Below are 24,980 nucleotides of genomic sequence, written 5' to 3'. Positions count from 1 at the left end.
TTGCATTTATTTTTGCATTTTGTTCTAAGAACCTTTAGGCATCGCTCAATTGGATAGCACCAACGGGCATGCACAGGGCCCCCCATTTTTGCCTCATATGGTAGGTGCAAGAGCAAATGTTGCATCGGATTGAAGAAGCCGGGGGGAAAGATCTTCTCCAACTTGCAGAGCAACACCGGGGCCATTCTTTCCATTTCTTCAATCTCGGTCCGAGATATCTCCTTAGCACATAGCTTGCGGAAGAACATGCTCAACTCTGCCATCACTCGCCAGATGTGATCAGGGAAATAGCCACGAACCATCACCGGAAGAAGGCGCTCAATCCATATGTGGTAATCATGACTCTTCAGCCCTGTGATTCGCATGGTACTTAAGTTCACACCCCTCCTCCAATTCGCTGCATACCCGTCAGGGAACATCAACGATTGGAACCATTGAAGAACTTCTTTCTTTTGGGCCCTCGTTAGGACGAAGTCGGCCTTAGGCTTCTTCCATGACTTCCCTGCGTAAGGGAGGCAACATGTTTAGCTTTGGTCTATCGCACAGCGTTGCTTGATCCAATCTAGCCTTGACATTGTCCTTTGACTTTTCCCAGTCCATGATTGTGTGAAGGACCGCCTCGGCGAAATTCTTTTCAGTGTGCATTACATCAATGTTATGTGGAAGAAGGAGGTCCTTAAAGTAAGGAAGCTTCCACAAGCACGACTTGTGTGTCCAGGCATGCTCTTTTCCATATCCCACGAAGCCCCCCTTTTCATTGTCGACCACAAGACCATCTAACATCTCAAGAACCTGGGCACCTGTCATCATTTCCGGTGCAGAGTCTTCCACTGTGACACCTTTTCGAAAGTTCTTCTTGTCTCTCCTGAATGGGTGGTCAAGAGGGAGGAATTGTCGATGTTTGTCAAACGAAGAAAACTTGCCCCCCTTCTCCAACCGAAAGAACTCCACAGCTGACTTGCATATCGGGCATGGCATCTTCGTGTGAACACACCAGCCACAAAATAACCCATAAGCCAGGAAGTCATGCATGGAATAATGGTACCAAATATGCATTCTGAAGTTTGTCTTTGTGAATCGGTCGTATGTCACTACCCCTTCGTCCCATGCACGGACCAAATCGTCTATCAAAGGCTCCATGTACACACTCATATTAGCCCTCAGGGTGTCCTGGAATTATAAGTGACAAGAAAATATTTTGCCGTTGAAAGGCGACGCCAGGTGGGAGGTTGAGAGGGATGACGAATACAGGGCCAACATGTGTATGGTGAAGAACCCATTCCATAAGGATTGAACCCATCAGTTGCCAGTGCAATGCATACATTACGAGCCTCATCAGCTTTGTCGGTATGCTTCCGATCGAAGCTTTTCCATGATTCACCATCGGACGGATGTATCATCTTGTCAGTGTATCGGCGTCCAGTTTTGTGCCACGTCATCTGTTTTGCGGATTCCTCGCTCATGAAAAGCCGTTGGATCCTCGGTATGAAAGGAAGGTACCTCAGGATCTTTGCGCCGACTTTTGTTTGCGTCTTCCGACCATCACCAGATTCTAACTCAATGTACCTAGATGCCTTACACTTCGGACAGTACTTATCGTCAGCATGTTCTCCCCTGAATAAGATGCATCCGTTCGGACAAGCATGTATCTGCTCGTACGACATCTTGAGTGCACGAAGGATTTTATTTGACTCATATGTGTTCTTTGGCAGAACGTGATCATCCGGAAGTAGGGTGCCAACTACTGTCAACAGTTGATCGAAGGATTCTCTACTCCAGCTAAACTGGGACTTCACAGCCATTAGACGTGCAATGGCATCCAGTTTAGAAACATTGGTGCGCCCATGAAGGGGTTGTTGTGCCGCATCCAACATGGCGTAAAACGCCTTTGCAGTTTGCTCTGGCTCCTGCTCTGCACTTCCTTCATCGAAAGCCATGTCATGGTCATTTAACATTTCTGCCACCCCGGCTTCAGAATCAAACTCCTCGATCCGTTGTCTCACGACCTCTTCTCTCGCACGATGGCGTTCACCATGCATGGTCCACCGGGTATAGTTCTCTACAAATCCATTGTTGACAAGATCTTTACTCATCTCCTCATATGTTTTCATTGCCTTGTTCTTACACTTCCTACAGGGACACCAGGCATGTCGCCGTCCGTTTGCAAATGCCTTCGTCATGAAATCATTGGCCTTCTCAATCCATTCATTTGTGTATTGACCCCTCTTCTGATAGCCTGTGTACATCCACTGACGGTCATCCATCCTAACATATAGACGATATTGCAGTTTAGAGCAATAGAGTAGTAGTGCTAGAGAAAAACCATATGAGATGATAAAGAGACATTCATGTTCTTGGTCGATTCACATAGAAGATGTTTGCTAGATTGGATGATGAGATTTTACCTAAGGTTGAAAGGCCGCTATGTCACTTGTAGATGGAGGAATACATGGAACCAATTTTTTTGTAGCCACAACCATCACTAGCAAGATTTATCGAAGATTGAGGTAGAGCATCAGCAGGTTTTGTAGCGTGTCTCAACCATATACCCGAGCACCAGCGCGCGCCTAGCAGCACAACCATGTGGCTAGCACACAAAGGGGCGCTAGGTTCTATCGCAGCACTATAGGTCACATGGCATGACACTACCACAAACAAATCACCGATGACAAGCTGGCCGTGCCCTCCTTGCCTTCACTCATGAAATTTAGATCAGCAAAGCTGGCCGTGCCCAGTGGGCACAGAGCGAACTATTCTTTCGCCTTTTACTAAAGAATAGCGTGTGCCCTGCTGCACCAAGCACCATACGCCTATTTTTGGAGGGTTCTTCCTCTCTGTGAGGAGGAGCCCAACAATTCAATGCAAAGTTGGGTTGTTCTTGAGGAGCCCAACAATTCATTACTAGTTTTGTGGGGTACATCTAATCTATTTTTAGATTGTAGCTAATTCATTAATACAACATTTATGATCTGAAGCTCAAACAGAATTTACATATTTCTGAAAGAAAAAATAAGAGTATATCTCCTATTGTGCAATTCATGGAAGTTTCTGTGAGTTATTTTTTCTTGATTTTAATATATGATTATACCCTACGCTGAACAATGTGCATTTGGCAAGAAGGAAGTGATCATGTGAACCAAACCATATTTCAGTTGTTTTTCTGGTTTATAAAACTAGTTTTGTGGTCTCCTCCCTTTCCTAAAGCTCAACGCCTCAAAAGTCCTCTCAACAGACTCCCCCACTTCATGCAGTTATTTCAGAATTGACCACATCATTTCACACTCTATGCACTTACGCTGCCCCTAGATCAAACCTGCCAAACCCCAACTACACAACAATGGTAACATAAATTGAATTCTAACACAATATAAATTTTTGGGTTACAGTCCTACAGATGAAACTGTTTACAGCCATCCTAAGTTCTTCATAATCATACCTCTCACAGTTCACACAGAACGAACCGAACAGACAGTGAGAAGTCCAAAACATTATGGCATTGCGAAATTTTTGTTGATATGCAAAATTGTCACTCATACTATTAAAGCCCTAATGTATGTATGGTATTGAAAGTAGCAGATTTCTGCTGAAACTGAAATCATATTTGATCACAAACTGAGTGCAAGGTCAGCTGAAACAAGCCCAATCTCTCAGAAGTTACACGATCCATATATGAAATCATATCTGTTAGCCATACCCTGACATATTTGGCACTCTCAGCTCTATTTCATTAAAAAGATACAAACCATGGAAGTGTATATAGGACATAAATTAAAACGCCCCACGAGGAGGAGCAATGCTCACCAGACACGAGTATGCCGGACTTGAGCTGCTTGATGAGGAACACCACTCTCTTCCCAGTGAAGCTCACCAGACAGGAGGAGCAATGTCTGCCGCCTAAAGCATCTGCGGCACCCACCGCTCCCAGCTGGCCCGCTCGTTTGCGGCGGCACCGTCAGTCACCGAGCACCTACTGCTGCCCCGTCAACGGCGTGTAAGCTTCTTGCAGCACCCCGCTGATCTGCCCTTCTTTTCCCTGCTAACAAAATGCAAGCATGAAATGAATTTCTGCCCCTCTTTTTTTCCATTTGTATATGTAACACTTGGTTAAAGTTAATTCAAATATAGACATTAACACGGAGACAACCGAGAATGGAATCATCATAGAAAATAAAGGGCAGATCATGAACTGTAAATCGTTTGAAGATCAATTAGCAAGTGGAACTATCCGTAACGGGCTCTACCTCGCGCTCTCATCTCCTCTGTCCATCGTAGGCTTGCGTGCCCCAGCCCCAGCCTGCCGCTAGCGTGGATGCTGCCCGAAGCGGCTGCGGCCTCGTGGGCTGCTGGCAATGACAGGAGGTAGAAGATGGAGTCTTGGAACTGAACTGACCTGATGATCGCTGGGGCGGACGGCCTTCTTCCCGGCCTGCGGATGACGTGGGGGCGGCCAGGCGTCCGGCTGACGGCGGGCGGGTGGGCGGGCGACGTCCGTGGATGAAGCTGGAGGCGAGGCGTGAGGCGAGTCACGGGACGGCGCGTGAGGCGAGTTGCGGGTGGACGGCGGCGGCGCGTGAGGCGAGTCGCGGGTGGAGGGCCAGGTGGGAGATGGCAAGGCGAGTCGCGGGTGGACGGCGGCGGCGCGTGAGGCGAGTTGCGGGTGGACGGCGGCGGCGCGTGAGGCGAGTCGCGGGTGGAGGGCCAGGTGGGAGATGGCAAGGCGAGTCGCGGGTGGACGGCGGCGGCGCGTGAGGCGAGTCGGAGTCTCGGGTGGAGGGCGAGTCGCGGGAGTCTCGGGTGGAGGGCGAGTCGGAGTCTCGGGTGGAGGGCGAGGCGAGTCAGAGTCTGGCGGCCTGGTACATGTTTACCGAGTGCCCAGATCTACGGCACTCGGTAAACAGAAGCACCGCAGCCCAGTGACATGTGGGCTTGGTACATGTTTACCGAGTGCCCAGATCTACGGCACTCGGTAAACAGAAGCATGGCAGCCGGTAGAAGTGGGCCGTGGAACCTTTACCGAGTGTTTCAGGTCACACTCGGTAACTGTATCCATTATTTCATGCAAAACAAAAAAGAAAAAATGCCAATTTAATCCTAAAATTCACCAAACTTTCACACGAACTATTTCATGTCATCTATTTACTATCTAAAAAATTCCAAGTTCAAATCATAATGTTGAATTTCACTCTTAATAGAAATCCTATTCGTCATTGTGAATGTTTAGTGTCTCTTTGGGAGATGTACCGGTTCGGCAGCGACGAATGTAAAAATACTTCCGAAACGTTATGAAAATTTTTCTATAATATAGATGTATGCTTCAATGTTAATTCTTCCAATCTCGTGATTTATCGAGTTCGATTTTCATTATTACAATTAAATTTACACGATATGTATCTAATTATCATAAAGAATGAAAATTTTGTGAAATATAGTAAATAAATCGAAATAAACACCATATTTTGGAATGGAGTACTAAATATCATATGTGGATAGAGGAAAAAGAATGAAGGGAAAAACAAGAAATTTGGTTGAATTTTACCGAGTGTTGCGCCAGTACACTCGGTAAAAGATAGTGTTTACCGAGTGTTGTGAACTTACACTCGGTAAAACTTTATTATTACCGAGTGCAAATACTTCTACACTCGGCAAACATGTCATGCCGTGACGCCGTTTGGCGCACGGTTGGTATACTAGGAGACGTGGCAGCTCAATACCGAGTGTCTCTTTTTACCGAGTGCGCCCCTTCGGTAAAATTGTAGTTCTACCGAGTGTTTGAGGTTACCGAGTGTTCGGACTCGGTAAAGAGGTCTACTACCGGGTGTTTATGTTTTCCGAGTGTTGGCACTCGGTAATAAATGTTTTCCGAGTGTCCCGACTTTTGACACTCGGTAATTTTCTGGGCATTCGGTAACTACACAGTCTCCGGTAGTGGTGTTAATGTTTTCACCGGTAGTTCAAAAGGCCAGCGGGTGCAGTGGGGCAAAAAACCAGCAGTAAAAATTATTTTCACTACTAGAGGTCGGTGTATGATGTAGCAGTGAAAACCGTTGTGGTGAGTAATCTGCTGTAGTGTTTTATCCCTATTGTTTTTGCTACTAAAAGCATTTAAATCATGCATATACAGTGGTACACAAATGCTATATATTGACGCCACCTATTTTTTCACTACTGGTATATATAAAAGCACTGCTACAAAAAAAGATTTTTAGAGGTGCGTCCTTTTTTCTAGAGACGACTCTATAAAGTACCATCTCTAAAATTGCTCCCAAAGATGGCCCACCTCTAGAAATTGATTCCTATAGGAGGTTGGTGTTTCTATCCACCTCTAGGAATGGCATCTATATTCAGAGGCAACTAGCAGCATGTTCATTTGGTAGCATTTGGCTTATAAGCCATGGTTTATCAGCCAACGACCAGTATTTTTCTATCACACCAAACTAGCCAACGGTACTTTCAGCAATGGCTTATAAGCCAAACCAGCCCAAATGAACAGGGCGTAGATACAGCACCCACCTCTAGAAAATAGAGAGCATTTATAGAGCACCTCTTAAAATCATTTCTAGATGCGCGCAGCTAGTAATGTAGCCTATCTCTAAAATATGTGTACTACAAAAATATCTTCTTTTTGAAATCAAGTTAGATCAAGACAAATTTTCTATCAAAGTTGTAGAACTTGAAGAGATCTACAACTTTTTAGTTGACTACTTTTTCGTTTAAAACAATTTAGGGTCCAAAAAATTTGATTTAGGTTCTCAAGTTTTGAAATTCAATTTTTTTTTTGAATTTTTCAAATGACCTCAGACAGTGGGACACCCTAAACAAAAGTTGTATGCTCAACGAGATCTAACACTTAGTTTAAATTTTATAAGTTTGATATTGTTTAGAGGTCAAAACAGTCAGTACAAGATTTATGAAAGTTAATAAAAAAGATAGTATCCTATACTTGGTTAGAAGTGACCCTGTGGTGCATTGGTAAGGGAGCATGCGTGAAGCTTGAGGTTAGGGGTTTAAATCTCGAGTGGTGCACGTGTGCGCCTTTAGCACGGAAAACATCACACTTGTGACTTGTGGCGAGGAGGTTTCTTTGTGAGCCTCTTTTGGGGTTAAAAAAGGTTTTTGCTACTTTTTTTGCCAATTCACAATTTCTATAAAACAATTCCTAGAGGTAGGCCACCTTGTTGGCCGTCTCTCTAAATTGATTTCTAGAGGCAGGCAAAGCACCGGTCCACCCCTAGAAATCAATTTCTAGAGAGACATAGACAACCTCTACGAAAATATTTTGCCTGCCTCTACACATCCTTTCCATAGCAGTGAAGTAGACATCAATGCTATACTATTTAGGGCTCATGCCCAAAGGCACGAGTGGAAAAATCATTTGTAGCATTGGTATTATATAGGAGTACATTGCTTAGGGGAAAGTATTCTCCCTTAGAGATAAGGTAAGTCAAGGTTATAAATGATGCTGATCTACCATGTCTATAGATACTCTAACATCCCACTCCAGTCAAAGCAGAAGCGGCCTAGACAATCAGACTAGAGAAGAAGCTAAAGGTTGTAAGCCAACAAGATGCATCACCCATAGTCATAATGCTTGATGTGTACACCAAGTAGGCAGGGAAGAGATGGAAACACTAGCAACAACATTATGGTGGATGAAGCGAGAACGTCAGTCCAGACGATGTATTGTACGGCTGACGATCTTGACGTTGAGGTCCTTGAAGAAGAATATGAAGAACGCCAACATCCTGAAGAACACCAAGTGTGTGCCTTGTGTCTATCAACATATATAGTCGGCGATGGTGAAGATGCAACAATGGAGAGGATCGGACCACATATGGAAATGCTACTACCTGAAGAGGCAATGTTGTGGTAGTGTAAAGCTCATATAAGAGGCATGTTGTACTCTAAAACTTGACAGTTCCAGTGTGAGCTTGTGTCAGTGGATGACCAAACCTAAAACACATGGCAACGAGCCAGCGATGGAGTGTTACTGATGCTTGCGCTTTAGGTGGAGCTCAACAACGGAGGTCACATGCATCTATGCATGTCCTGTGCTTATTAATCTCATCCATGAGTAACTAGGCATGCAAACTCAAAACTATGTGTGGGTTAGCGTTGACAAGCCAATTTAGGAGCATCAGTAGCATGGTGATGGCATAAGTAGGGCTTGGCCACAATGGAACATGGCATAGCGAAGGCCAAGCAAAGGGTTGGTGGTGAAGGACAAAATACAATGGTGAAGGGCAAGTAAAGGCTTAACATTGATGGACCATGCGACAATGATGACATGACCCTCAGGTATAATCATGAAGGACACATATGAACTTTTGGACATAGGATGGACCAAAACAACAACTCGGAGTCCTACATATATCTACACGAAGTATCTCTAGTGATGTGCTACACAAGGTATAGGCATACACCTACCTCAATCTAAGAGGATCCTTATTATAATAGGACTATGAAGCAAATCCTAGTAGGAAAGGAAGTCAACTAGTAACTCTGCCCCTAGACTTATATAAGATGGGCAAGTGTCCCTAGACATGGATATCCCAGTAGACAGATCTAGACACAAAGAGACTCATCATCAGGTGAAACATCTCATCATATATTCCACACATGGCGAGCAAGCAATACAACCACAAACACAAGGTACAGACCTCCTCACAAGGGGTCGGATCTGTCTAAAATTTGTGCCATGTGTGCTACATCTAGATTCTCTTGCCACACAACACCCAATTTATATCCCAGTTGGTCAAACACCAATAGTTGGCATGCTAGGTAGGGACACGTGCCTAGATCTACAAAGATACTAGATGGATCCAAATATCAAGATCGCCATCTGTTTTTCTCCTTTCCTGGCTATGCGCTTCAGTAGCTTACACTTCATCGTTGGCTTGGTGCGGAACCAGTCCCTTGTCACCACCTTCGTCAAGGGCCAGGCCTTTCACATAGGAAGTCTGGATTCTACCACTGACAACGTCATCATTCTCAACCAGAGTTGATAATACCATTGCTGACAACATCACCATATCCAATAGTGTTGCAAGGCTCAACCTCTCCGAGTCGGTCATGCTGCAGACAATGTTTGCATGCTCCACCCCTCTGAGTTGATCATGCCACTGCCCAGTGCCCACTCTGAGTTGGTCATGAACGGATCCGAAGAGAATGCCAATTGCTATGTTGCCAAGACCTGATCTTGAATGCAAGGTCAAGTTCCTCAACATCGATCCAATCCTTGAGGCTCATCATCAAGCCAGCATCTTCCTCATTAAATCAGCTAACTCGTTTTCATAATTATTTTATTTATATCATATTTTACATTTTTATGCTTTTAACATTCAACTAAGTTGGTCTCCAGCTTAGCAATAAGCCGGAGAGCTACACCTAATTGGTGCACTTAGGTTCATGGCTGTTCTTCTTTCTATGATTTAAGTACCTACACGACGAAACAAGTTCTAAGTGTAAATCTTGTACTCAATAACAGTATACGCCACACCTCACGCTACATGGATCACACTACGTAAGAAAAGGTTTTTAAGGGGCGGCTCGTAACCCTTTATAGGGGCGGTTTTGCTAGTCGCCTAGGGGCGGTTTTGTCAGTCGTCCCTACGAAAGGGTGGCTACAAATCGTTGATTTGTAAAGGCGGTTCCCAGACCGCCCCTATAAATTGATTTGTAGGGGCGGCTGGATATTGAGCCGCCCCTACAAATTAATTTTTAGAAATCATAAAAAAGGGTAAAAAAAATAGCAATTTTTTTTAATCCGAGCAGGTCCCCCACCGATAGCCACACCCACCCACTCTATCGTTGCAGCATTTTTTTCATGATTTTTACACACTTTGCATCGGCCACTTTGCGTTGGCTGGGTTTCGAACCCGCAACCTCTCGCTCACGCATAAACTCCTCTACCACTGCACCTTAGGATCAATTGTGTCTTTAATCCATTTTGGTTCCCCGCATATTATACAAAATTAAGTATAAATCGATTATTTGAGGCCCTAAACTAATTAAAATTAAAAGGTTGTCAACTATAAAGTTTTATAATTTTTCGAGATCTACAACTTTTATTTTGGTAGTTTCTCCATCCGAGGTCACTTGTAAAATTTGAATCTTAAATTTGAGAAATTCGAACGTAGTTTTCCATGACAAGATGATTTCAAATGAGAAAGTTGTCAACTACAAAGTTTCATAACTTTTCAAGATCTATAACTTTTATTTTTACTGTTTGTCCATCCGAGGTCGTTTAAAAAATTCAAATTTCAATTTTTTGGAAATTCAAATATAGTTTTCCTTAATAAGATGATTTCAAATCAAAAAGTTGTCAACTACAAAGTTTCATAACTTTTCGAGGTCTACAACTTTTATTTTGGTTGTTTCTCCATCCGAGATCGTTTACAAAATTTGAATTATAGCCGGCAAAGCGCATAACATAGAGAACAACTTACAAAGGGGAAATAACATCAAGTAGAAAAGGGAACAAATTCGTGTACCCTTTATACTGTTATTCAATATACTTAACAAGTTCCTAGTAATATTTTTTGTCTTCATGTTTTAGGTTATATCTCGATTGGACGGAGTCCCTCAGTACTGCAACACCCTAGAATCTTCATATGGCAAGCTCCACACGCTATAGGAACTTAGGGCCATCTATCTGTTAAGGCCGGGGCTAGACCAATCAGCTATTTCCTTTGCTCTGGGGCTCGACCAATTGGCTAGAGTGTTTTAAAAAAATGAGATGCAACTTAGGAGGAACTAGGTGGTTTTCCCTATTAAGAATTAATAAGAGAAATAGGTACCTAAATTCAGTATAAGATAGGACTTGAACATGAATGGTTGGGTGCATGACCACACCTCTCATCCAACCAGTTGAGAGCTAAGGCTCATTTCTTGGCTAGAGCGTTTAGCGGATGGACCTTCTCCAATCGGGCATATATTCAGGGGCGGGCAAAAGTATCTGGCTAAGAGCAATCATTCTCTGGACATGATTGTGCCTAAGACATTCATGCATGAGTTCAAGGCTGGGCAGCTTTCCTTGACGGATTCCTCCTGATAGAGTCACTACGTACTGTCATGGCAAACACTCCATATCTTGACGAATTCCTCCATATCTCAAGCAGCTGCTGCTGTGCTGATAGATCGCGCATCAGTTGTGGTGAACGATGGGGACGGCCACATGTAGCAAAAATATCCCTACCAATCAACAAAACCAAACGTAAAGTATGTAGCAAGATAATATATGCCGACCTCACTTCATAATGCCTGCACAGCTCGTGATATGCGCGTGCATAGCTTAGACCTTGTTTAGGTGTTATCCGATTTACCTTAATCCACATGGGTTGTGGTGGAATTTAGTCCAAGTTTCACTTCAATCCACCCCCAACACACGTAGATTGATACGAATATGACTACATCCAAACAAAGCCTTAGGTTGGCATGCCACGCCGTAAAGCGCAGTTCTATTGCACTTTTTGGTGGACGCACAAATGCATGCACGCGATAGATTTCTTTCTTTATTTTGGCAGCCTTCTACCTTTTATTGAAAAGAACGAATGAAATGATTATACTAAGTCTATCTACTACACAACCATGTGTTTTATGCAGTTTCAACACATGAATTTTTTGCACCATATGATTAAGATCCAACAGCCTTTAGCCTACACAGATCATAGATCATAATTTTTTTTCTATGGAAGGACAAATCATAGATCCGCCGCCGCCACCGCCACTACTGACGTCCTGCCGCCGCCGCCACTTCTGATATGATGATCGATATCCTTCCATTCATCCATTTGTGCTTTTCAGACAGTTGGTGTTGGTTTCCACCTTCCACTGGCTGGTACAACAGGCTGTGTAGACGGACATTGTTCTTTTATGCGGGAACTGGTGCAACGGCTAGCGGCCGGCTGCATCGACCATGCGGTATCGCGAGCAGACTAATGCAACTGGGTTCCCCCGTTGCCGGATCATGCATGTCAGTGCGGTGGTGACAACCAGGCCGTTGACAGGTGGGCTCGAAACAATGAAAAGATCGATCAAGCTACAGCCATTGCATGCAGCCAAGCCATAGGCAATAGCTAGCAGCGATACAACAAGTGAGAAAGAGAGAGGGAGAGAGATAAAAAAATCTATGTGTTTTTTTTGTGCTAAAACACATGTGTGTTGTATAGCATTTCTGTATACTAATAATGCACTTTCGAAGATCGCGAATGAAGGTAAGCAATACTGGTTTTCAGTTGCCGATTTTATTTTTAAGACTATGGCAGTAAACAGAGTAACTGAAGTTTTCATGTCACGTATTTTCTTCGGCAATGTTTGGGAGAGAGACTAATAGGAAACATGCGTCCATGGTGTTTCGTGTGTAATAGGAAAAATCGTCAGGATATTTATTTCTTGGTTCGGATGATAAGCAGTACACACTTACACTCCAATATTTTTTGATAATTCAAATGCTAGCTAGAATATATTTTATTTTTGGTTCTTTTTAAATAATAATGAAAAAAGTTTCCGGACTTTGCGACCACACACATCTATGTTCTAACAAGATTTTCAGCTAATTTGCTGAAAAAATGGAACAAGAACACAAGTAAACGAAGGTGATTACAAGAAAAGTTTATTATTGCTTCTCCATCCATTCTTAATTAGCAAAAATGTCCAATGCAACAATCTCGAGTGCCCGACTCACTAGTTGGATGGCCTCCTTTGCATCCTCATGCTGCAGTAGTGCCCAAAACCGCAGTCAGTATGTTGTCCTGAAGGTAGCCTGTATAAAAGAAATAAATCAATTTTTAAAACTACATCATTTCGTGTACACCAAATAGCCTAGAAAGGAGCGACGACACCCACAAAGATCAATATCCATTCACTATTCCTAATGTCAGTTCACTAATGATATGAACCTAGGAGAGGTTAATCCAATAGCTATGTGAATCATATGCCAGATATATATAGTCCTATCATGTTCACAATCAAAGAAGCGGTGTTTGATTGTTTCATTGTAATCATAGAAACAACACTTTTGACTTCCATGCCAATTTCTTTTAGCTAAGTTATCTTGTTTCATTGTAATCATAGAAACAACACTTTTGACTTCCATGCCAATTTCTTTTAGCTAAGTTATCTTTTACTGAAATCACCCATCTTTGAAAAATACCAAAGGAAGAACTTTATCTTCAAGGGGAGTTTCAGCTTCCAAATGATTGTATTCATGAAGGGAACCGTGGTTCATTTAATTTGATAATAGTACATAGATCATACTGAAAAAATACCATGTCTATGTTGATCCCAGGAAAAGAAGTCCTTCATATTGTTAAATTGAATATTAACGGTTTTAGCTATTAGATCATGCTAAAGAGTCAATATATCCCCCACTAAAGCTCTTTGAAAAGGCATATCAGTAGCATTTGGTTCATAACATGTGCCACTATAACATGGGGGGTAATTGACTAGGTCACACAAGCTAGGAAATTATTCTTTAAGGGACTTAGAGCCAACCCAATCGTTCTCTCAGAATCTATAGTTTGTGAACCATCTCCTATTTTAAAAGTTCCACAACCCAGAAAGTCTTCCCTAACCTTTAAAAGACCTTTCAAAAAAAAGAATGACCAGGTTTAATATGAACCTAAACATTTTGAACTCAAATACTTATTTCTATATGTAAGGTCCGCCAGGTTCCTTCTTCATTAAGCAGTTTAAATAACCATTTACTGAGAAGACATTTATTTTTAATCAAGAGATCTGTTATGTCTAGACCATCTTGATTCTTGATCTTTGGTGCGACAAAGAATATCCCACTTGATAAGGCTGTATTTTTGTTTTTAGAAGAATATACTTCTGGATCCATGTTTAACACTGACCAGATACTTAAGCTATAGCATGATAGGCCCTATTTAAGCTATAATACTGTAATACATCTTTGAGAATAGTAATGTATACAAACTTCTGCACTGATTAATAAGCTCACCCACAGCTCAACATATTGCAGTGCACCAGGAGAAGCACAAGAGACACATATCTTTGTGTGCCTTCATTTATTGGATAGATGTCGTAGCTAGGAGTAGCAGTATAGAATACGAGCGCATGTAACGGCGCACGCAGCACGGCAGCAGTTGCATTGTGATCACTGATCAGCCAGTGACGGTGCGCATCAGCAGTGGGCCGGCTTGGCGAGGCCGCACTTGCCTGGCAACCCCAAGGCGCGGTTGATGTCGATCCCGTAGAACCTCACCCACATGCCGGCAGCGTTCTTGTACTGGCACAGGCATGCCAGGTCGGCCCCCGCCAGCGCGGCGCAGCACTCGGCCGACGGCTGGTCCGTCGGGTTGCGGATGGCTGCCGCAGGCTGGCACGCCCGGATGCCGGCGCTCGACAGGTTGCAGACGCCGTGCGCCATCTCGGCCGACACCGCCAGGACCACCAAGACGGTCAGCAGCGCGGCCGTTGCCTCTGCCTTCGCCATGGCTATGGTTATGTATGTGCTCAACTCGTAGCTTTGGGAACTTGTTAGAGGTTGTAGGCTTGTAGCAGGTTTGGCTGCTTCGCAGTTGCGAGGTGAGCGTTCGTTTTGGGGGATCTTATTTATAGCGGAAAAATTGTACTTTTTCTTGTAATCAGCTGCTGCATGGCTGTTTCAGATATTGCTAGTAAAGTGATCTTTGTTGCTCCAACTGGCTGACATAGTGCAAAAAGCCATGGCAAAGCTCTCCTACATACTTTTTCTCAACGTTATTATTAACTGGCTGACATAGTGTGCATTAGTACAAAAAATTTGTATTGTAAATTTGTTGTCAGTAATTTATTATACTCAATATGTTTTGCTGATGATATGTTTCCACCATTAGGAATGCCTAAATTACGTTACAAACATCATTGACCTTCTGAGAACATTCTAAATGGAAACAACCTAACTGCCACCCCCCAACATCGTGAAAGGTTCAAAGTATTGTAAGTGTGTAAAAAAGGACAAGTAAGTTTGGACGACTTTCTAAAGTTCAAAGCAAGAAAGGCCTTAAGCAAGCCAACTTCGTGTTGAATAAAATAAAATAAAATAAAATGGTGAAACGATCCACTTGTGAAGAGTCCTAGCTATAATAACGGCTTTTGCCAGCAGAAGTTCATATATTGTGCTATAATTTTGTTTAAAATCTAATTTTCCTAAGATGTTCGCATTAGTTAAACTTGCACAATATAGGGAATACATTTATCAAAATCAAGTTCCTATAACAAGCTAACTGTAAGATGAGAATAAAATTTAAACAATTTGTGATTGGGTATTTTAATTGTCCCATCGCTGATTTCATCCATATATATACACCACTGCTGGAGAAAAATCTGCAAAAAAAAAAACTAATTGCTCAATGCAAATGAGTATGTAGGTCAAAATCATGGTTTTGGTGTACAGTAGCGTTCATAAATGTTAGAGTTCTAGTGGAGTTCCGCAGAATTTAATAGGCTTTCGTGTAGATTGCAGAAGATCGAAAATCCCAGTCCAAATGTTCTAGTGCCAAACGGCCGACATATGGCTATCTAAATGTATCTGCCGACTCAGTACGTAGTGCTGTTGGCAGTAACCCATGATCCGATAGCTCAGTCGTGCATGCAAGCACTGCCATAGAGTCAAAAATACATCCTCCATTCCAAATTATAACATGACAAGTATTCCAGTACTTCTTTTTCTAAAAATCGCACAGATCTCAAAGCTGCTCATTCTAATTAATTATTTTCTTATTCGCAAAATAAATTAATTTTTTTCTTAATTTTTTTCCACCTGGGCCTCGCATGGGTCTGGCATGTCTAAGCCCAGTCCGTGCCCTGCCCAAATGCAATCCTACCTCATCTAGCAAGGCCCAATTGTGAGTGGAATTGAAATATCTTCTAATTGTGTATATTATCCATTGTTTATGTGAACTATTGCTACGTTGACCTATTATAGATTGCTTAGTGTAAGGAACCGTGACGCCTAGGAGAGGGATGAATTGTATGTGCACTGTAAAAAAAAAAGGATATTACAGACGCACGTTGGGACACATTATAGACTGTCATAACACATCTGTAATAAGGTCTTATTACAGACGCGCCAATAGCACGTCTCTAGTAAGCCCATATTAGAGACGTGTCACCAACCCGCGACTGTGATTACACAAAACAGGCGACTGTGAGAAGAATACACGCGTCTGTGTAAGGAGTTCTCACAGACGCGTGTAGCCAACACGCGTCTGCGATAACCCCTTATCACAGACGCGCATAGCCAACACGCGTCTGTGATAACAATTTACAAAACCAAAAAAAAAAGAAAACCCCCCACTGTCAGGGTCTTATATACATGTCACTTGCTAATTATATACAGTAGTCACTTGCTAATTATATACAGTAGTCACTTGCTAATTAGCAATTTCATATTACATGTCCCACCAACATACTCCAAGTAAACCTACTTGCTACTCGAACTAAGATAAGAAGCTCATGTAACTGATAATCTTCTTGAAGGAAATATTCAAGTCATTGGATTCTGCTATCTGCCAACCTACATACAGGTATTTGGCAACATACAGGTATGAACAGAAGTAACAGAAGTACAGGTATCATAGTGTATATACAAGTGATGGTGTAAAAGAGGACAAGGAATGATTGGGATTTCCAAGCAAGTACCATGCACATTCTTGTTTTCAATTAACAGTTTAGTCTACAGAAGGATCAGTAAGTCTCTAGAACTGGGTCACAAGCTGCATATATAAGTTAAAAAGAGAGACATCATTTTGGTTCGAAAAATAACCAAACTATGATTCAGAGGTCTGCTGAGCTAAAAGAAATAGCATTGCAGTAAATGGCTATGTGGAGAAGAATACTAACCAATGCAGCGACAATAGTGTGACATATCTTTAAAGAGGAAAAGAACCCATCAGTTCAAGTTAACACAAAGAAGGATCCCATTTCCCAAGCAAACTATGATCCTGTCCACTCATGCATGCATATATAAGCTCACTATTTTTTAAAATCAGAGCATAACTGCATTATTGAGGTTACAATAATGCAGGGTATAATTAAAGATCAACAAAGTATTATTTCCATGCAGGATATGACTGCTTCTGAATGTTCAGAACTGCATATCCATCACTGAATTTGGATATTATCTATTGTGGCTGCTAAGTAAAGGTCTGTCAAAGGACTTCCGGAGTGGTGCATAAATAGATTCACTTCAACTCAAGCATTTATCAGAATTTAGCAAATTGAGTAGCATAGCAGGTCCACCAACAAGTAACTCTCCCATTTTTTTAAAAAAAGAACAGTACTAGTGAGAGATCTTCATTAATACTAAGGCAAAGTTGAACTGGAGAAACTTGGCAGAGGCAATTAAACAGACCAGCACATACAGCTTTTAGAAGATTGGGGCAAGTTCCTACCTTCTTGCTGCCTTTTTTCCAGCTTCTCTTTTTCCAACTGCAACTTTGCAAGGTCTACTTCCTTCCCCTAGAAAAATAAAAACAGCATTCAGTAAGAGATATGGAAGCTTGTCTTCTCAAAAGGAATAGCTTTCAGTATCCATCTCGCAAAAAAGTATTAAGCACAAGCTTTCTCTATATAGAACCAAAGTACTGAATGTAGCTTAGCATGTTCTACAGGTTTTCATTCACATTTAATATCAGGCACATAACACTGAATTTTTGTGGATAGTGATAAGCTTAATGTACATTGATAGAGCAACTAATTTAAGTTTTGCTTGCTGCATTCACAACTAATTTATATACATGGATAGACAATCAGGAACATCAAACCCTTTGCTTGTTATGTCCCTTGAAACAAGCAGGAATCCTCTTTCCTTCAGTTCCTGCAAAGGTCACAAAAATCTCAGTCAAATACAGAGAATGAAGATGCTGGGTAAAAACTTCTCGCTACCACGCCAACCAATAGAAACTGGGTGCCGAGTGCTGAGCGCTGTGCGTAAGCCATGTCTACTAGTATACATAGAAGCAAGGCTTAAACAAATATAACCCATTTTGAGTTCTTCCAAGACTCAGAATATACTGTATCCCTTAGTTGAGTTCTTCCACAACTAGTTTGTCTTCCAGATTAGCAAATATGAAGAACAAACTATTAACAAATATGGCTCCACAGATCAGGTGTGTTAACTTGTGCATCCTGCTAAATTTTTGTAACACCTCTGGTGTTTTGACCTAGCACTAAAAATTGACATGTCATCATGTGCATTGCAAAGCATTCATAAAGTAGAAAATTTTGAATGCATTCACTAAATAAGCTTTATTTCATAATGTTGTTATTTCATGTGATGTGATTCAAAACCCTAAATAAAGATCATGGCTACAATGGTCAAAATTCATGTGATCATGTGAGGTCATGTGTCTTTTGACTCAAATAACCCTAATGGGCCATGTTACTGGTCAAAAATCAAAATTTAAGTAAAAGGAAGACAAATCAAATTTGAATTCAAATTCAAATCACAAAAGTCATTTTTGCCCCTTTTGACTAATTCAAAATCCATGTGGAATTTGGGGTTGAGGCAAAAAGCAAAGTTGGAGATTATTTTATGTAGACCAACTTTGGTATTCAAAGTTTTTCAAGTATACATATAAAATTTGGAGTAATTTTAAAATGATTCAAATGCTCAAATGCACCCCAAATTCAAATTTCAAAATGGAGGCAGAATTTGAAAATGTTTCTTGAAGCAAAGTTGTAGAGTTTGAAAAATTGAACAACTTTCATTTTTAGAGATTTTCAACTTCTTTAGAAAATTCGAAAGTAATTTGAAAAATAGACTCAGTGGCAGTTCTGTAAATATTTCAAAAATCAAAATCCACCTCTCTGCTTGCCGCCGGCGCCACGCGGATGTCGCCGCCGATCTGATTTTGCCGCTTTCACGCGCAGTGACACGCTAATGCTTCCGTGGTGAGCTCGCCTGTGTGCTGTCGACACCGCACACCTTCCTTCTTTCTATAAATAGGAGCACGCCGCCATCATTTCGCAGTTTCCCGTCGACTGCTCGCCGCCGGTGTCCTGCCCGCGCTCGTGCAATTCGTCCTTGCCATAGTACCTAGGGCCAATTGCGTTGGCCAGAAGCTCCGCCTCGCCCTGCCGCTCATTCCCGACCTGTTCGCCTCGCCTCTAGCCGGTCAGCGCCACCGCGCGACTTCGTCTTCTTCGGAGCCGGCCGGAGATCCGCCATCATCGGTCTCACCGTGGTCCCGTCGATCCAGTACATCTCCGTCTTCACCGAGTCTACCTATGTGATCACGGTGAGCTCCTGAACGTGAAGATCGTTTCGCTTTAGTCCCTACTGCAACGTCGTCGTGGCTACACCGTACATCGTCGTGCCCAGGCCGCCATGCCCGGCATGGAGGTGTCTCCGGTGCACCTTTTTCCTTTCTGATAGCTGAGATCGGTTCGGGGAAAGAGTAGGTCATGTAGATGCGGTCTGCTTCGCCAGAGCTTCACCGCCGGCGCGTTTTGCCGATCGGAGCAGACAGCGCCGCCGTGCATCTTCTTTGGGTCACTGACAGTGGGGCCTGGCTGTCAGTGTGAGTGAGGAAGAAGAACAGTGCAATTTTGTATTTTCTAAAATTGTGAATAGTGCTGAAACTTTAGAAATTTGTAGAAAAATAATTGTAGCTCCAAAAATTCTGAAATTTTGTGTGTAACCTTTGTACTTGCTCTAGTGTGGTTCAAAAATTTAAAACTTGAAATTTGAATATATTTTTAATATTCAAATATTCAGTCCATTAATTAATAAATGCAATTTCCATGATTTTTGTAGGTCACTGTATAATTCCAAAAATTATGAAATTTGTTTTCGTACACTAATTTGTCATGAGGAAGCTCACATAAAATTTTCAGGTCATTTGGAATAAGTTCATTTTTGGGCTTATTTCCAAATTAATTCAATAATAAATAAAAGCAAACCCTAAGTGTTTGATTAGTGTTGAATCTTGTTTTGGTCATATTTTGTGACTAGTAGAGTTTCAAGATTCATTTGGTCAAGTCACATGTGTGGTTCTTGACGGTAGGATTGCAAGTTGGTTTTGTTGGCTTGCAACTGTACCGTGAAGGAAATCGTATTCAGGGTGTTTTTACATTTCATGTACCGTGAAAGCATCATGTTTACATTATCATCATGTTAAAGCATATGTTATCGTCTCGTGTAGAACCTGAGAGTGAAACGATTCTAGTTGAGCAAGTTCTGGAAGAATCCCCGGTTGTCACGAGATTCGATAATCGTGATACTGATCCGGAACCTGAGATCGTCAACGAAGGCAAGCCCCGGTTTATGCATTAAACCATTACCTTGTTTACTTTAAAAAGTTTATCACCTATGTTACCTATTGCATTAAGTTGATTAATTCAAATGTTACCTACTTGATGCATTGCCTACCTTGTTAATTGTTTACCATCCTTGAAGATATTTTCATTTACAAAGGCGTAGAATGCTTAGTATGCTTTATGATAGGCTTTCAAAGAAAAAAAGTTTCGATACAATCCAAGATGGCATACTGGCCAAAGAAAGAAAGAACGTAGAATGAACTAGAGACTAGTCGGGTGGCTTATCTTGAATGTTGGGTAATGTTGCCGACTACGTCACTTAAAGGCCACTCATTGTGGATCTTCTGAACGAGACACTTTGTAATACTGGTCACATACTCCGGTAAGCCTACTTCGGCTAATCGGATACTAAGACGAATGCCCACGCACTGGGAGTGGAGAGATGGCGGGAGTAGTGTGTACCCTCGTGGCTGGAATGTGGCCGGATTTGAGGTGTGTTGTGCTCTCGGGTGGCGTGGAGACGGCTTAGTATAGGAGGATTCGGTAGCGAGATTGATATATGCAAGATTAAGTTCTACATATGTCGTGTGATAAGGAATCCCCAGCTGGGACTTGAATCAATTCGAATTGCCGGTGCTCCGCGGATATGGAGACTTGATTCATTACAGAAGCAATGCAGGACTGATGAATTACTAAAACATGAGAAAAGAATGGAATGAGAAGGAATGGAATATAGGAAATATACATTTAGTTGAGGCAATGAACCAAAAGAACTTAGGGGTAAAACTTGATAATAGAATGAAGAATAGTAAGCTTTTGGCAAAGAACTTTTGAATCCCGCTACATCCTTATCTTGCCCCAAACCCCTGCATCTCTAAAGTCTTACACCCCGTTACGTCGGGTTAGTCTTGTTGAGTACTTTTGTACTCAGGGTTTGTTAACCCTTGTTGCAGGTGAGTCGTATGCGCAGGCTTGTTTTGGTCCCTGCTGCATGTCGGTGTTTGAAGTCAACGACGATGAGGAGTAATGAATGGCCTTTGGACAAGGCACTAGTTTGTATGATAAATAAAGTTAATGTAATATTATCCCGCTACTATAGTTGTATGACACTTATGGTATTGTAAGTTTGAAAATAACTAGTTTGTAACTATGTTATCTTAAGACTTCCCCTATCTTTTACTCTGGTATATATTTAAATAAACTGTTGTAATCTGCAATGTCTATGATTGGGATCCTGTTTGAAAAGAGAATCGTGGATGATTCGGGTCTCCCGAGGACACCCGACAGACCTGTTGAGTTGTTGAGAACTCGTGTACGCTATCCGAGGTCTGTTAAGCCAACGATAGGTGCACGTGGGCCCGATTTCTTAGGAGGTTCTGCCACAATTTTTAGTACTAAAATTATGACAGCACTACTTAAGTATATCAAAATCAATTACTTCGAGCAATCAATTTATAGTACTTTGCATGCTAGTATAGTAGTTTAGAAAAAGGGTACCTCACTGATGGCAACTTGGTTCAAATAGCTAGTGCAAGTTGCATCAGGAGTCCAGTAGGCCTGTGCTGACAAACAGGCAGTGATGGTGTTACCATACCTTGTTTTGAAGTCTGCATGATGGGCCTCCTCACTGAATCCTTCCTGCAGCAACCAAATTATTATGTTAATAAGCAGGTTACTTACTTGAATTAGGAATTCCTCACACTAGTTGTTGAGCTTTTCAAATGACTTGGTAACATTGACATCGTATTGCAGGCAAATCATCAAAAAGGCCTCTGCATCTCACCATCTAAGCTGCTACTGCTCATTTGTCAAATGCAATTTCATCCAAACTACATCTCCCAGCTAAGCGATTTACAAACGTAACGGATCCTCAGCTACGCGATTTCATTCAAATGCAATTCACACACGTAATGGATCCTCAGCTACGCGAGCCCGCACTCAGTTAGGAAACAAAAGCCTAAGGTTCAGTGTTCACAACCCTCCCAGTGCACGGGAACGCGACGCCAGATCGACAGGCGGCATGAACAGAGGAGAGGATGCAAGAGAGACTGTGAGTGGATCCGATATTCAGCAAAACCGAGGCATGGAGGAGGTTTACGGACCTTGATGATGCGGCGGAGGTAGGGGATGAAGAGCAGCGGGGCGGAGCGGGCGGCCCCACGCCCCTTGGACACGGTCGTCGGCGGCGTCTACTCAGCTCCTTGATCCAGAATGCAGCTAGGGTTAGGGGCATCACGCCGTCGCCCGTGCTGGGATCCCGCCGCGCCCAGATCCAGCCGCCGCGCTTGGATCCCGCAGCCGGCGCCACCCGCGCTATGATGCCGGCGCCGCCCGTGCTGGGCATCCGCGTCGCTGTGAAGCCGAGAGAGCTGGAGTAGAGGAGAGGAGAAAGAGAGGAAGATAGAGAGAGATGAGTCAACAGATTGGGCGCCCGGATCTAGCCGGCGCCACCGTCCGCACGACCGGATCTAAACGCCGCCGCCGTCCGCCACTGAGAGAGAGAGAGCGAAAGAGAGAGAGAGAGGAGCGACACAGGAGGAGGGGGCTAGAGTCGGAGAGCGGACGTGAGGGCTCGGTCATAGGCAAAGTGAATAATTTTTTCTGGTCCGTGGCACAAGTGACGCGGTTTTCTTCTTTCGGGTCTGTGGGACAAAGTAACTACTGATGTTACATACGCGTCCCAACTACTAACTAACGTATGTGAACTATCCGCGTTTGTGACGTGTTGTCTAACTACAGACGTGTCCTATAAACACGCATCTATAGTAATATTATAGACGCTTATTACCAACCTACGTCTGTAGTAAGCTCTTATTATAGACGCGTGTTGACCCTGCTAGACCAGCGACCCGTTGGCGATTTATTATAGACACGTGTTACCCTGCCAGACAGCGACCCGTAGGGAGAATTTTTATGTTTTAACCTTTCTTGTTTAATATTTTAATAATAATTGCTTAAAAATATTTTATGGATTTGACCCTTTTGGTCGCGCCAGCGCAGCGCGATCAAATATTATTGTCACGTCACATGCATTAGCACAGCAATATATGCCATGTTTACTGTTCTGTCGCGCCACCCGGAGTGGCGTGACAAAATAAAAACTTTGAAAATCATAATTCTTTGATACGACATTGGATGAAGATGAAAGTTATATGAAAATTGTATCTCTCGTTAAGATCTACAACTTTGTAGTTTTGAGTTTTTTCATTCGAGGACGTTAAGATTCTTTCAAAAAAATAATATAAAATTTTAGGAACATAATAACCGCGTACAAGTGCTTGTCATATTAGAAAAATAATATTTTTTTATGTTGTCAAATGAAGATACTTTTTACATGAAAATTGTAGCTCTCAATGAGTTCTACAACTTTATAGTTTTGAGCTATTATATTTGAGACAGTTAAGATGCATGAAAAAACATATAAAATTTCAACAGCATAATAATTCCGTGACGGTGCTTGTCGCATTTGAAAAATAATATCGTTTTTGTATGGTGTCAAATAAAGATACATTTTAAAGTTCAGTGCGGCAGCAGCTCCCCTCATCCCCCCTCAACCCTAACCCTAATCCTCATTCCACCGCGCCGCTCGTTGGTCTCTCAGTCTCTCTCGCCCGCCGCATCCACTAGTGGCGAACGTGAATCGGAGCTCTCATCGCTGTCGGCCTCGACTCCGGTGATCTCGATCCACCTGCCACCGCTCCCCCATCACACCCTGTCTCCTCCCTTCTCTCCTTGTCTCTCCTCTCGCTCTCGGTGAACTATGTGAGTCCATGCTCACGTCTAGTCCCTCCTCCGCTTCCCGTCGATTCTAATCGGTGTATATTTGTCCTCTGGGTGGCCCTCGTCATCTCCGACACAGGGCTCCGATTGCACAGGTGACTCCACGAACCCTAACCCTAACCCTAGATCTGTGCCTCTGTTTGACTGTTTGTCTCTCACACACTCTTGTCTCCTTTCTCCTCTGTGCAGGTCGATTGTCGTTGTCGCGTCTTCCTCCTCTGGCATAGACATGGCTAGGCAGTCACGCGCACTGTTGAGGAATGGTGCTGGAGATCAGTCGTCCGCGGTCGAGGTCACCATGGCAGAGGCGGATGATGACAATGTTGTCTATTCACTCACCGGCAATGATGACCTCAGAGCGGCAGGGCTGGTCCCTGATGATGTCGATGACATCCGTGAGGACGCTGCTGCATTGCTCAGTATCGATGTCGGTAGCGGCTCTGCTCCGATCAATCTCGACGCTAGCAATGATGGTGGAGGGGCCACGATGGCGATAGGGCTCCTGGTCGGCTCCACTAGCATAGATGGTACCTCATCTATTGGTAAGCGTAAATTTGGTGTCTGGGTTGATTTTAAAGAGATCTATGAGACTGTGAATGGTAACTCAGTTCGAATTGCTGCTATCTGTAGAATGTGTAAGAGTAGATTGTCTGCTAGATCTGCTGCTGGCACTGATCATTTGATTAGGCACCAGAAATCTTGTAGGAAAAAGACTAATCACGCTGCTAGGGTCTAGTCTAGGCTTGCTTTGAATCATGATGGTTTGCATAACTGGGTGCATGATCCTGTTGTTGCTCGGAGTGAGTTGTGTCGGTTGATTGCTAGGCTTGACCTCCCATTAGGCATAGGTGAGACACAGGCCTAGGAGGACTACATTGCTCGTGCCCGTAACCCTATGTTTGTTAAGGTTTCTAGACAGACCACCACTAGAGATC

General features: G+C 42.8%; 2 protein-coding genes and 1 non-coding gene across 4 annotated transcripts; 1 reads left to right on the top strand and 2 right to left on the bottom strand.

Annotated features, from left to right (window-relative positions):
* The first annotated feature begins 2,725 nt into the window (after positions 1-2,725).
* LOC136553007 (U5 spliceosomal RNA) lies at positions 2,726-2,846 on the top strand. Its single transcript, XR_010782915.1, has one exon. It is a non-coding gene; the product is annotated as a U5 spliceosomal RNA (small nuclear RNA).
* An 11,014-nt stretch (positions 2,847-13,860) lies between these two features.
* On the bottom strand, positions 13,861-14,534 carry LOC136551303 (putative lipid-transfer protein DIR1). The gene has a single exon (XM_066542875.1). It carries the CDS (start codon positions 14,453-14,455, stop codon positions 14,144-14,146), a length of 312 nt encoding a protein of 103 aa, XP_066398972.1. The 5' UTR covers positions 14,456-14,534; the 3' UTR covers positions 13,861-14,143.
* A 1,492-nt stretch (positions 14,535-16,026) lies between these two features.
* LOC136551302 (uncharacterized) lies at positions 16,027-22,780 on the bottom strand. Of its 2 annotated transcripts, XM_066542874.1 has the most exons (6): positions 22,368-22,780; positions 21,860-21,903; positions 17,769-17,821; positions 17,397-17,463; positions 16,645-16,718; positions 16,027-16,519 (listed from the first exon to the last, which is right to left on the bottom strand). In XM_066542874.1, the coding sequence occupies exons 1-5, from the start codon at positions 22,607-22,609 to the stop codon at positions 16,690-16,692; spliced, it is 435 nt and encodes a 144-aa protein (XP_066398971.1). In that variant the 5' UTR covers positions 22,610-22,780; the 3' UTR covers positions 16,027-16,519; positions 16,645-16,689. The 2 variants fall into 2 exon arrangements, with proteins under 2 accessions (XP_066398971.1, XP_066398970.1); XM_066542873.1 differs by lacking the exon at positions 16,645-16,718.
* Between the last annotated feature and the right edge of the window lie 2,200 nt (positions 22,781-24,980).

The sequence above is a fragment of the Miscanthus floridulus genome, chromosome 4 (assembly GCF_019320115.1).
Source record: "Miscanthus floridulus cultivar M001 chromosome 4, ASM1932011v1, whole genome shotgun sequence".
In the NCBI taxonomy this organism is placed as follows: Eukaryota; Viridiplantae; Streptophyta; class Magnoliopsida; order Poales; family Poaceae; genus Miscanthus; species Miscanthus floridulus.
This window is presented reverse-complemented; position numbering and strand designations above follow the sequence as displayed.

Coding starts and splice junctions, on each gene's coding strand:
- LOC136551303 (XM_066542875.1), bottom strand. CDS start 14,455: ATGGCGAAGGCAGAGGCAACGGCCGCGCTGCTGACCGTCTTGGTGGTC.
- LOC136551302 (XM_066542873.1), bottom strand. CDS start 22,609: ATGCCCAGCACGGGCGGCGCCGGCATCATAGCGCGGGTGGCGCCGGCT. Junction 17,822..21,859: donor CATGCAGACTTCAAAACAAG/GTATGGTAACAC, acceptor TGACCTTTGCAG/GAACTGAAGGAAAGAGGATT. Junction 16,520..17,396: donor GGAAAAAAGGCAGCAAGAAG/GTAGGAACTTGC, acceptor ACCTGTATGTAG/GTTGGCAGATAGCAGAATCC.